The 13,276-nt window shown below is 50.9% G+C and overlaps 1 protein-coding gene across 4 annotated transcripts in view; it reads left to right on the top strand.

Annotated features, from left to right (window-relative positions):
- Positions 1-2,197: 2,197 nt before the first annotated feature.
- ZXDC (ZXD family zinc finger C) overlaps positions 2,198-13,276 on the top strand; it is a 40,485-nt gene continuing 29,406 nt past the window's right edge. The window contains exons 1-5 of one of the 4 annotated variants that reach the window (XM_058566595.1): positions 2,198-3,161; positions 5,709-5,861; positions 5,968-6,046; positions 6,979-7,109; positions 11,860-12,030. In XM_058566595.1, the coding sequence (XP_058422578.1) occupies positions 2,240-3,161; positions 5,709-5,861; positions 5,968-6,046; positions 6,979-7,109; positions 11,860-12,030 (1,456 nt within the window). In that variant the 5' untranslated portion in view covers positions 2,198-2,239. The remainder of the gene's footprint in view (positions 3,162-5,708; positions 5,862-5,967; positions 6,047-6,978; positions 7,110-11,859; positions 12,031-13,276) is intronic. The other 3 variants (XM_058566578.1, XM_058566587.1, XM_058566569.1) reach the window with 3 other exon arrangements.

Below are 13,276 nucleotides of genomic sequence, written 5' to 3'. Positions count from 1 at the left end.
GCCTCTTCTGGACATTTCATGTGGATGGAATCGTACAATATGTGGTCTTTTGTGTCTGGCTTCTTTCCCTTAGCATGTTTTCAAGGTTCATCCATGATATAGCATGTATTGGTACTTATTCCTTTTTGTGGCTGAATAATTTTCCATTGTATGGATATGCCACACTTTGTTTACCCATTCATCTGTTGACGGACGCTTGGTTGTTTCCATTTTTATTATGTAGTATTATGAATAATGCTTCTATGAACATTCATAAGCAAGTTTTTGTGTGGATGTGTTGTCATTTCTCTTGGGTATATGCCTAGGAGTGGAGTTGCTGGGTCATATGGAAATTCTATATTTAATTTTTTGAGGAACTGCCAAGCTTTTTTCCACAGCAGCGTCACCATTTTACTTTCCCACTAGAAATGTATGAGGGTTCCATTTTTTCCACATTCTCACGGACACTTATTCTTTTCCATTTTAGAAAATAGCTATGTTAGTGGGTATGAAGTGTTATCTCATTATGGTTTTGATTTGCATTTCCCTAATGACTAGTGATGTTGAGCATCTTTTTGTGTGCTTACTGACAATTTGTATTTCTTTTTTGGAGAAATGCCCATTGAAATCCTTTGCCTGTTTTTAAATTGGGTTGTCTCTTCGTTGTTGAGTTGTAAGAGTTTTTATGTTTTTAAATATATTCTGGATAGATCATTATCAGATATATGATTTGCAGATTTTTCTCCCATTCTACGGGTCGTCTTTTCACTCTCTTGTTGGTGTTGACCTAAAAGAGTTTTTAATTTTGACAAAGCCCAATTTGTTTCTTTCATTGCTTTTGGTTTCATATCTAAGAAACCATTCCCTAATCCAAGGTCACACAGATTTACACCTGTTTACTCCTAATGATTTTTTAGTTTTTGATCTTACATTTAGGCGTTTGATCCATTTTGAGTTACTTTTCGTGTCTAGTGTGAGGTATGGGTCCAACTTCATTCTTTTGTACGTGGATATCCAGTTGTCCCAGCACTATTTGTTAAAAAGGTTATTCTTTCCTCCATTGAATGGTCTTGGAAAAATATATTTTTGGCATAAATTCATAAAGATGTTTCCCATTTTTTTTTCAATATTATTGATGTACCTTATTTTTAAAGTACTTTTAATAATAAAACATTCATCTATTCAATAAATATTTACTGAGAGTCTTCGACGCTGGTCTCTGGGCATACAGCTGTGAATGAGACCCTGTCCTCGAGGAGGCTATATTCTAGAGGAGCGCACAGTGAATTAGTAGGGAAAGGGACAAATAAAGCAATTGCAACTGGGAGCTATGCGAGGAAACAAGGGGGGAGGAGGCGAGGAGAAGGAGCTGGATGAGGACGTACTTTGGACGAGAAGGCCACCTAAGTCTTCCCAGGGGAATCGGAGACCAGCGGGCAAGGTGCGTGAGGCACAGCCAGTTGGCCCTGTTGGAGAAACTGGGAAACAGATGGGGCAGAGGGGCGAGAAACGCGGGCAAAAAGGCGCGCACTGAGGGAAGACTAGCGAGGCAAGAGCCCCGGGGCGCACGGAGGAGGGGCATAGTTCAGAAGGTCACCAAGTCGGCCTCGGGAGAGAGGACTGGCAGCAGTGAGGCAGGCCGACGACCAGCTGCGAGAACCAGGAGTGACACAGAGGTTTGCGTCCGGTTGCGGGAACAGGAGGAGAAACGCAGGGACAGGCTCAGGGCCCTGCAGGCCAGGTCCGGAGCCGGCGCGGGGCTAGAGCGCAGCAAGCTCGCGGGGGCAGGCGTCCAGCCGGCCGGCAGAAACTAAGTGTCGGAACCCCGGTCCCCTGCTCCCGGCTCTGCGCTCTCCGTGACTCGCTTTCCTCACAGCCGTGAGGGCGAGGACCGCTGGCTGCTACGATTGCTTCCCTACCAAGACAACGGCCAGGACTGACAGGGAACCCGCACAAGCTCTCGAGGGCCCGACCCGCGGAGCGCCGGCGGGGCCGCGCCGGAGCGCCTGACGTCACGAGGCCCAGCAGGCCTCGCGCGACGCACCGCCCCCCGGCTCCCGCGCACGCGCAGCACCTCCCCCCGCCGCCGCCGCCGCCGCCGCCGCCTCCCGCGCACGCGCAGCTCGGGGCCGGACTCCGCGCCGCGCTCCGAGCCGGGCCTTGGCACCGCCCACCGGGGCCACACGGCGTCGCGCACGCCTGGGAGGGGCGGGGCGCGCTTCCTCCGAGGCGGCGGGGCGACGGTGCTGCTGGGCCCAAGATGGAGCTCCCGGCGCTGCTCGCCGCCCCGGCCCCGCGCGGAGCCCAACATGGCGACGGCGGCGGCCCCGGCCAGCAGCGCAGAGGTCCTGCGCCGCCCGGCCCCGGCCCCGCGCGCCGCCGCCTGCTGCTGCTGCGGGGCCCCGAGGACGGCGCGCCGGGGCCGCGGCGCGGGGAGGCCGGGGCGGCGGCGGCGGGCCCCGCGCCCAGCCCGCCCCACGAGGACGGCGGCGACTCCTTCGTGGTGCTGCTGGAGGTGGCGCGCGCCGGCTCGGACGAGGTCCCCGGGCGGCGGGAGCCCGTTCCCGGCGTCGCCGCGAGCCCCGCCCGCCGCCCGCCGCAGGGCCCCACCGGCGCGGCCGCCTCCCCCGGGCCGGGCGGCGACCCCTCGCACGGCCGGGACCTGCTCGTGCGCCTCGACCGCGGCGTCTTCACGCTGGCCGCGCCGCCCGCGCCGCCGCCCCAGGGCCCGCCCGCGCCGCCCAGCGAGGAGGCCGCGAGCCCGGACGCGCGCCGCCGCGGGCCCCCGGGCCCTGGCTACCGCTGCCCCGAGCCGCAGTGCGCGCTCTCCTTCGCCAAGAAGCACCAGCTCAAGGTGCACCTGCTCACGCACGGCGGCAGCCAGGGCCGGCGGCCCTTCAAGTGCCCCCTGGACGGCTGCGGCTGGGCTTTCACCACCTCCTACAAGCTCAAGCGGCACCTGCAGTCGCACGACAAGCTGCGGCCCTTCGGCTGCCCCGTGGGCGGCTGCGGCAAGAAGTTCACCACCGTGTACAACCTCAAGGCGCACATGAAGGGCCACGAGCAGGAGAGCCTGTTCAAGTGCGAGGTGTGCGCCGAGCGCTTCCCCACGCACGCCAAGCTCAGCTCCCACCAGCGCAGCCACTTCGAGCCCGAGCGGCCCTACAAGTGCGACTTTCCCGGTAACCGCGCGCCGCGGGCTGCGGGGGGCCCCGGGGGATCGGGTCCGAGTGGAGTCGCTCGGTTGGGTGCGGCGGCGCCCGCCCCCGGCTGCTCTGCTGGGCAGGATCGGAACTCGGTGGGCCAGGTGTGAGGAGCGGGAACGGAGCACGCTGGTGTTTGTGCTCTTGGTGTTTCCAGCTGATTCGATTTGACACCTTAACCCTGCGGGGGTTTCGACAGCGAGGTAGCACGAATAATCACAGCCGTCCTTCCCCACGGTGAGGACAACAGAGCTCTGAAGGGGCCTCCGGTTAATGAAAGTGATAGCGCATCTTCCCAGTGATTTGAGTTATGAGTCAGGTCTTTCCCTCTGTCTTGTCATTTAAAAATATTCAGTCGTCAGACGCTTACGGGGTGCACACCCCCTCACCCCCGCGAACACGGGAACCCGGGTGAATCTGGCCAGATGCAAGACTGTTAGGCGCTGAGGGCATAATCGCAGGTGCATGGTTCGTCACAGTTTTCTGCTTGTTATACTTTTATTTCCTTTGGACTTCACACTTCTGTGAAGTTCTAAAAATTATCCTGATTTTACAGATGAAGAGACCAATACTGAGCAACGTGGAAAAAATCCAGTGGAGGGTTCTTGCTCCATTGTGATCGCCCCCAGTGTGGGGAATGTGAGGCTCCACACAGAGAGCTCTTCACCAGGATAGGCAGGTGTAGGTGCTCTAAGAGGGAGAGTGTGCCTTCGGAGGAGGAAGAGGAGATTCCTGCCTGGGAAAGAGTTGGTTTGGGGGACTAGGGTGGAAGGCAGTGCTGGTGGGTGAAACCACAGAGCCAAGGCAGGGCATGTGGGCTGTGCTGAGGGCCTGTGGGAAGTGAAGTTGGAAGGGCCAAGTAGAGGGTGAAGGACTTTCCACATCCCGTACATTACAACAGAAACTCAAGTGTGCCCAGCATGCGCCCAACGTGCATATTGATTTGTTACATATATGCAGTTCTGTCCTAATGATGTGTTATGAAATATACTCAAATGTGGGGATTTTGAAAGGGTGAAATGAAAAATATCAACGAGATTTAATATTTTCTTCCTACATGCCCATGCACTGTCTTGTGCGTTCCTCTTTGTGGAGAGCGTGGGTTTAGGCCACTGATTCAAAACCTTTCTTGGTCATATGCTCTGGGAATCTGATGGTGGCTTATAGGCCGCTCCCTAGTAAAATGCACGAAGAGCGTCATTCTGAGTATAATACTGGGAGTCCAGCCTGGTCTAGGGCTTGAGGTCCCCCTGAGGGTTTTGAGTTGGATGGTGAGTGGGGCATCAGCGTTGGAGATGGTAGAAGCAGGAGAGGGACCAGTGAAGCCCACATTAAGTGTTCCAAACCTGAGTTTCCTGAAGGCAGATGTAGGTAGAGGCAGTGGCAATGGTGAGGAGGCAGCATTGAAGGCTGTGATGGTCCATTGTGCGGAGGGTGGTTCTTGCTAAGGCAGAGAGATTTAGCCTGTTCAGATTTACCTGACAGACTGTGTGAATACACCAAAACCCAAAATGGGAGGGGAGGGCGGGCAGATTTATGCAAAAGGGGAGGATTTTAGGGTGTTTAGGAAGGTCAGCATTTCCCAGTTGAGTGTTGCTCGGAAGAGCAGGGCTGCTTGGGCTAGTACTTTTATGCGGTGCTGTGCAGAGTGTGGTTACAGATGCGATGGTAGCATGTTAAAGGCTCTGAGAAGAGCTGTGACAAAGACATCTGATAAACATCTTGTAACGTGACGTTTTCCACCCGATTTGAGCACTGAACCTTTGGGTCAAAGGAGAACTACTGATGTGGGAAGTCTGGAAATTGCTGAGGTAGGCCCCTTTCTGGTGGCTCAGCTGGGGGTTGAAGGTGCAGGTGATGGGAAAGGCCATGTGAGGAAAGATGACCTCGGAAACCTCCTTTGACAGGGCAGGGAACCCTGAGGAAAGGGGCAAGAAGAGAGAGAAGCCCGATGACAGAGGTGGGGCCGCCAGTTGCGGAAGGTGTCAGGGAGGACATTTGTAAGTGTGGGGGATGCAGCATCGCCCCCAGGGGTGGGTGAAAAAGTCTCAGCCTCGCAGTGGTTTGTGGCCCTTCCACACTGAACCCGACCAGACAAAATCTTGTTCCTTAGGATCTGATTTCTCTCATTGCATTTTCATGGGTCTCACGTGGGCAGCGTTGACATTTGAGTTCACAGAACGTATGCAAGATCTGTGCTACAAAATCTGTGCTACGGAACTGGGAGCAGATGGCTGTGATTGGGGGACTTTCTTTTGATCAGTTGCTTCATCTCTAAGTCACATCACAACAGGTGGCCTGAATGTGCCTCTTGGCTGCCCGTAGTCTCTCCTGCTTTAGCCATTACAAAGGCAGACGTCAGTGGTTGTGACTTTCCAGAGGTGTGCTTCTCAGTCATTGTCGTCTTATTGTTCTGCTTCTTGTTGTTCTGCTTCAGTGGCAGCAGTGTCCTGGGGTGGTGACTAGTTGAGCTGTGTTGTGTGATTCTTGTCACTAGTGAGCAGAGTTTGTGTTTTCTTTGTTCAGGCTGCGAGAAGACTTTCATCACAGTGAGTGCTCTGTTTTCCCATAACCGAGCCCACTTCAGGGAACAAGAACTCTTTTCTTGCTCATTTCCTGGATGCAGCAAACAGTATGACAAAGCCTGTCGCCTGAAAATTCACCTGAGAAGTCATACAGGTAATGGCCCGAGGAGGCAATGTCGTTTGGAACCGAGATTTGACTTTATGGTAGCTTGCATTTATAATGATGTGGTGTGATTTTATTTATTTATTTTTTTCCTAAGGTGAAAGACCTTTTATTTGCGACTCGGACAGTTGTGGCTGGACCTTCACTAGCATGTCTAAACTCCTAAGGCACAAAAGGTAATCTTTACATTTTGGTTGAATTGTCAGTTTTGGAAATGAATGAATGGTTTCTCAGTAGCAGAAGCCTATAGATAAGATATCTGTAGATTTTTTTTAAGTTATAGAAAAAGGAGCCCAATGTAATTTGGAAAATTCAGAAAGCTGTTAGAAGAAAACCACTCAGACTCTGATTACCTAAAGGCAGTTTTTCTATATACTTGTTCTTAAACTTAACTGGTATACTTTATATGCAATTCAGTATTTTAAAACGTTGCCGTTGTAGGACAAGCTTTCCTCCTGTCATCACAATCTTTCCATGTGACATGGTGACCTTGGGCTTGGCCTGTGTGCAGGCGATGTTCAGCACTTCTCAAGTATATCTCATTTAATCTTCACGACAACTCTGACTTGGATGTTCTTATTCTCCTGGTTTTGCATTGGGCCTCAGAGAGGTTGAGTGGTTTGTCCCTGCTTACACAGCTGGGGTTTGCTTTAAAAACGTTACTTAGGAAAAGACTGTGTTTATGTATGGGATTGAGAGGGTCTTTTTAGCACTGCAGTCGATTTCCTGTGCACACTTCTCGTTGCCCTCAGTGGCTCGGAAAGCTTGTTTATTATCGGGATTTCTAGACAGTGGAAATAGCTTCATCAATATGTTTGGGATTCAACTGTTCCTCAATTAAAGCAGCACTAATTGTTCTGTATTGGACTCTGGGGTCAGCTTAGGCATTAAGATAGAATTTCTAATTATAGGGTAGCTAACTTGTAAATCTGCCCACATGGGCTAGAGACAGAATTGGGATTTTCTGAAATGTACTGATCATTTTTTTTTAATGTGAAGAATTTGTAGTTTGGTATATTTTGTAGAGTTTTAAACAAAAGAGTCACCTCCGAAGCCTGGTGCCTCCGGGTTGTGTGAGTAATTGCTGTTCCATGTTGTGTTCCGGCAGGAAGCACGACGACGACCGGAGGTTTACCTGCTCTGTGGAGGGCTGTGGGAAGTCGTTCACGAGAGCGGAGCATCTGAAAGGCCACAGCATCACACACCTGGGCACAAAGCCTTTTGAGTGTCCTGTGGAAGGTAGATTTTAGTACATTACTGTGAGCTATAAACTAGCACCACATCCACGTTGATGTTGTAAGTTGAAGTTGTAAGTTGAAGTTGTTTAAAGGTGAGTTTTAGTTGCTTAAAGACAAGGCGAGTGTGAGTTGCAGCACTAGATTTCCTTGGCTGGTTTTTAGGTCAGTGCTTTATCTGGGAGCAGTGTATCGAGAAGAACAGACTTCAGAAGCAGACCTGATTTGACTCGTGGCCCTGCGGTGCACTCGCTAGATCTGTGGCTCTACTTAGTTCCCTGTTTAATTTGGTGCCTGTAAGGATTAGGTGAAATAACATGGCGAAATGCCTCTTTTGCATCTGGCACGTATCACGGACTCAGTAAATGGTAGCTGCTCATGCTGCAATTGGACGGCAGTAAAGCTAGGCTGGCTTTTTTAAAAGGATATTGGGGAGTTTTTTCCTCTAAAACACCGAAGGCCTGATTTATTCACCAAAAGTCTGTCCGTGGCCTGTTCGTGCTGGCCCTGCTCTAGTGCAGCAGATGCACTGGGGTGGTGGATGCAGGTCAGTCTAGGGCTGTGAATTGTGTCCTGGCTCCAGCCCTCCTTAAGTTGGTGACCTCAGGCAAGCCTCTGTGGGCCTCAGTTTCCTTCTCTGGAAAAGGGGATAATAAAGACCCATTTGAAGCTGAGACCACTTCCTGGAATGTAATGAATGTAACACAGATGGTATGACCGAGACACAGTTCCTCCTCTCATCAGAGCTCCAAGTGGGGAGCGACAGGTAGACAGATAACATGCTGCGTGCTGTGGGGCACAGAGGAGGTCACCCAGCTGTTCCGCAGGCATGGAGGCATGGGAATGGCCTCCCAGTCAGTCGAAGAGTGAGAAGAGCTAGCCGGGGGTGGTGGAGACAAAAAGGCCAGCATGGGGACATCTCCCAGAGCTGCAAGAGCAGCAGGCTGAGTGCTGGAGGCAGAGGAGTCATGGGATCCTATTTGCATTTAGGCTCAGTCTGGTTTCCTGGTGCCTGGGCTGGGGTTTGGCGGTGGCAAGGCAGAGAAGGCATAGACGAGAGAGAGGAGTTAGGATTAACTGTGTTTGGTGACAGATTTGGAAGATGGGCCTTGTGGGAGAGGCAGTGGTTGGGGTCAGTATCTCAGTTGAGACCGGGACACAGGGCAGGTGGTTGGAAAAAGAGGCGTTTGGCTTGGACATGCTGCACTTTACGTGTCCACGGGCTTGCTAAGTTCAGATGCTCAGAAGGTGGGGCATATACTGCTGGGGCGGGGTGAGCAGGTGTGCTAGGAGCACACCAGTGATGGGTTAAGCCGTGGCAGGGGAAGTCCTTCTCGAGAAACACTGTCAGCTGGAGAGAGGCAGTGTGGTGTAGTGAATAAAGGCGTGAATGCTCGAGTCAGACTGCCTGGGTTCCGATTTCAAGTCTGCCACTGAAGCAGCTCTGAGAGCTTGGACGAGCAGCTCAAGCTCTGTGCCTCTTTTCCTCGTCTGCAAAGTGGTAATAAAACCTCATAGGGCTGTTGTGAGGGTTCGATTACTGACTAAGTTTAATTAAGGCGTATAAAAACATCAGTAAATGTTCCCTACTGCTGCTGTTACAATTATAAATAAAAAGGCGTAGAACCAAACCCTGGGGACTGTCACACATTCAGGGGGAAAAGTAGCAGGGGAACCCTGGGAGGGGCTGAGAAGGAACGTCGAGAGGTAGAGCTGGTGGCACTGAAGCCCAGAGGAGGATGTTTGGGAAAGGAGGGGAGTCAGTCCCCAGTGCTGGGGTGCTGTGGGAGGGTGAGGGGTGTGCGTGGACTCCTCTGGAAGCTCATGGGGTCTTGCGGAGCGAGGTTCGAGCTTGGGTGGAGTAGCTTGGGCAAAGCCCTGCTCTAGTGCCCTGAGAGGTGGGTAAGGCGAGGCAGGGGGCAGCTGTGCTGACCCTTCTAGAGGTGATTGAAGGAAACAGGAAAGGGCAGAGCTGGCTACAGAGGAGGGACTGTTCGTTTTTGCCTTTTGATAACTACAACCTTGAGAACTTTGAGCAAGTCCAGGTGTTGAGGTGCTGGTAGAGAGATGCGGATAATGGGAGAGGGGTGATTGGGCAGTGATCTCTTGAGAGTGTTTTTCTCAAGGGAATGGAGGTGAAGGCAGGAGTCTGGTGGAGGGACCCCAGAACCCGTCTTTGGATTGGCTGAGAATTGATCATTCTTCAGTCTAGGTGATTATACTATTTTCTCTGCATTTGTAGATGTTTGAAATGTTCCATAATAAAAAGTTAAAAAACAACTACCATCCGCCTTTTCCATAGTAACAGGAGGAGAAGAGGAGGTGGGGCTGTATGGTAGCAGTGTATGTGAGGGAGGGCAGGATGGGGGACTGAGGACAGCCTGTGTGTGATGGGAGCTTCTCCAGGCACATGTGGGGGTATCTCTGCATGTCTAGAATGTCGTGGAGTGCCTCACATGGAGTCAAGGTTGGTAGATGTGTGGTCATCATGTAAATATGTGAGTTGAGCAGATTTCCGTGGAGTTGGGGTTTGGAGGGAAGTTTGTCACTGATGGGCTGCCTCTGCCCCTGGGTCGGGGTAACTTGGTATAAATGTGGGGTGCTGTTGATTAATATCTTTGATTTGTAAGGATCTGACACAAATCTCAGTTTATGTTGCAGTTAGGGAAAGACAGCCATTAACACACGTGGAAAAATAGCCACGCTCCTGGTCATCAAAGGAAATAAAAGTTAAAATGAAATAGATTTTGTTCCCTATTGAATTAGCAAATATTTTTTTAAATGGGAACTCATTGCTGGCAAGAGTGTGGTGGACGTCCCTATTGTGGTTGTTCCCTGTCCTTGCAAAAGCAGTTTGGTAAAAGGTACATTCAGCGCCTCTGCTCTGATTTGCCTCTAGAAATCCATGCTGAGGAGTCCTAGCTGAAAGAGGGAGTCAGGGACATTGCAGGTGCAGGGTGCTCCCACGCCCTGTGGACAGTGCACCTTGGGTGAGACTGCAGGTGTCTCCTCTCTCTCTTGTGTTTTCCAAATGTTCTGTCAGGAGCCTGACCTGGAAACAAGTTTGAAGCTTTGAAAACGAAATAAGTTCAGAACTCCTCTCAGAGGCAGCCAAAGCCCTTACTCATTTGGCCCTTTCCCGTGTATGTAGCCTTTTTTCCTAAAATAGCCCTCGTCCAGGCCCTGGACACCAGCACTGCCACCTTGCAGCCCCGAGAAGGTGCCATAAGCAGAACAATGCTCTTTTCCACTTTCTCAGGCGCTGTGCGAGTACTCTAGTTGATATTGTTCCATTTAGTCCTTGTAAGCCCTGTGAAGTCAGTGTCATTCCCACTTTATGAAAGAGAAAAAGGAGGTCCAGAGAGGATCAATAAGGCCACACAGCTAGGAGGGGGCTCAGCTGGAGTTGGGTCCAGTTACACTAGCTTCAGAGCCCAGGCTCTGCCCACCCTGCCCTGCTGTGCTCGTGGCTTCTGTGCCAGAGATTGGCAGCTCCCTTGGCCTGGACGCCCTTCTGCTCTGCTGTGGGTTGCTCTACCACTTGTCAAGGCCCCGTCACCTAAATGCTACCTGTCTCTTGAGACCTTTTTTGCTCTCAGGAGGTACCCTGTGTCCTCTGCTTCCAGAACACTTCACAGCACTAGCACTGGTTTATTCTGCCCTTTGCTATGACAGCTGGTGCTTGACATGTCCCTACCAGCTCACAGGCATGTAGCTGCCCAGAGCCCTGCTTCCCCTCTGCTGTCCCCACGTGGAGGGCTCCAAGAGTGGGGAATCAGGGTGTGAAGGAAGGGGGCTGTGCTTCTGAATTTGTCTTGTTTTCCTTCTGACACACACGTGCAGGTCTGTGGTCTCACTGACTGTGGCTGAGCAGTTCACTAGTCAGTCAGCAAGGCAGTGCCAGCTTCAGGCTCCACTCATGCCCCTCAGACTGTTTGCTTGGTCCCTCTGGGCATCAGTTTCTCAGTGGTGAAATGAGAGGAATTGGCTTTGGTGATCTCTTGAGATAGTTTCCAACTCTAAATGTCATAGGATTACAGTTGTCTTTATAGCAGTAGCGTAATACAGATGATTAGTATAAATTTTTAGTGCTTGAACGTTGAAGGAGTTGTTAAACACTTAATTTGTCTTCATCTTCCCAGCAGCCCTATGTAGTGAGTGAAGAAACAGGCTCCAAGTTAACTTGTCAAGGTTACGCGTCTTATACACAACCCATGTGGGACATCAAATATCCTTTTTTTTTTTTTTGTGAGGAAGATCAGCCCTGAGCTAACATCCGTGCTAATCCTCCTCTTTTTGCTGAGGAAGACTGGCTCTGAGCTAACATCTATTGCCAATCCTCCTCCTTTTTTTTTTTTTCTTCTCCCCAAAGCCCCAGTAGATAGTTGTATGTCATAGTTGCACATCCTTCTAGTTGCTCTATGTGGGATGCGGTCTCAGCATGGCCGGAGAAGTGGTGAGTCGGTGTGCGCCCGGGATCCGAACCCGGGCCGCCAGTAGTGGAGCGCACGCACTCAACCACTAAGCCATGGGGCCGGCCCTCAAATATCCTTTTAAAAACAGAGTTTGCTTTTGAATTTAATTCCTTGTCATCCTGCTCTGAGGGATATTTGGTGGATGTCCCTTGCCAGTGGCCAAAGCATTGGCCATGCAAAGCTGTAAGCCATGCCTTGTCTTACGATTCTGATGTCAGGAGGAAATGTTGACACTGGTTCCTTGGTAATCCTCAGGTTTAACATTCAGTATTGTTCCAGGGTGCTGTGCGAGATTCTCCGCTCGCAGCAGTCTCTACATCCACTCCAAGAAACACCTACAGGACGTGGGTGCTCCGAAGAGCCGCTGCCCGATCTCCAGCTGTAACCGACTCTTCACCTCCAAGCACAGCATGAAAGCGCATGTGGTCAGACAGCACAGCCGGCGCCCAGGTCTGCTCGATTTATGTCCCTCTTAGAGCGCTACAGAGATATGTAAGCTTAACACATGTCAGAGAAGCAAAAGCGTCGTGTTCCTTCCTTAGCACCTTTCAGAAGTTGTCCAGTTCATAGGTTAAATTAATCTAGTACAGTGAAGCCTTACTAGCCCGTGCACCATGGCTGCCAAGCCTAGTGTCCTGTCTTGGACTCTGTCCTGCCACTTCTTGCCTCTGACCGTCTGATACCTGCCTTGTCTTTGAAGTGCTTTCCTTAACTGATTGGGTGCCTGCCTCTGTCTCTACAGCTGATTCCCACTCTCCCCAGCCCTGAGCTGGTGCTCAGTAATGCCACATACCCGGACCTGCCCTTTGCTCTGCTGTTCCGCTTCCTAACCTGGCCTATTCAAGTCAGCAGCGGCATCGTTTATTCCACATGAGCTTTCCTTCATCTCCGACTGGGTGTGAAAACCTCTTAGATGCTTCTGTAGTGCCTCTGTCTCCTGTGCTTGCATTTATGATGTGACGTTGACTTACTTGTGTGTCGCTCTTCCCTGCCACTTATCAGGGTAGATGACCAGGTGTTGTTCCAGTGCTTGCCTCCTGAGACATAGGTGCTTGGGAGCGTCCATGTATCGTGGACCACCTGTCAGGGGCTCTGCCAGGCCCTGGATTGGCTGTTTGAGTTCCCCTCACAGTGGTCCTAGGGTGGGGGTGCTTACAGCTCTGTAACCGAGGTGGAGAGGAGAAGGACTTGCCCGAGGTCTTACAGGCAAGGAAGTGCTAGAGCGAGGCTCTGTTAATTAATGTTTATTTAATGGTTTTTGGCTATCTGGCCCTTGCGCTTAGCAGGTCTCCAGTAAATATTTGTGGAATTAATGAAATGCTAAATAGGAAATTTATGAGTGAACTGGTATCTCTATTTGCACTGAGATGTTTATTCTTAATCTTTTCATAGGGAACTGAATCTTCAAGATAGTCAAGGGAATTTTGGGGAAAGTTTTGGGAAAGTGACATAGTTTTCCATATTTCATTTCTACAAAGAATCACTGCCATTTTCTTTTGAAATGTTTCATTGGTACTAAGAGATACTTGTTGAAGAAGCAATAACATATTGATCCTATTTTTAAACTTTGAAGTAATGTGACAACTAAAGGTATATTCTGAATCTGGTTTTTTATTTTTGAGGGGTCTAGAATAGATTTCTTTCATAGGTTTGCATTAGAAATACAGTAGGCACTCTGACCAGGCATCCACCACTG

This window comes from Diceros bicornis, chromosome 2 (assembly GCF_020826845.1).
Source record: "Diceros bicornis minor isolate mBicDic1 chromosome 2, mDicBic1.mat.cur, whole genome shotgun sequence".
NCBI lineage: Eukaryota > Metazoa > Chordata > Mammalia > Perissodactyla > Rhinocerotidae > Diceros > Diceros bicornis.
This window is presented reverse-complemented; position numbering and strand designations above follow the sequence as displayed.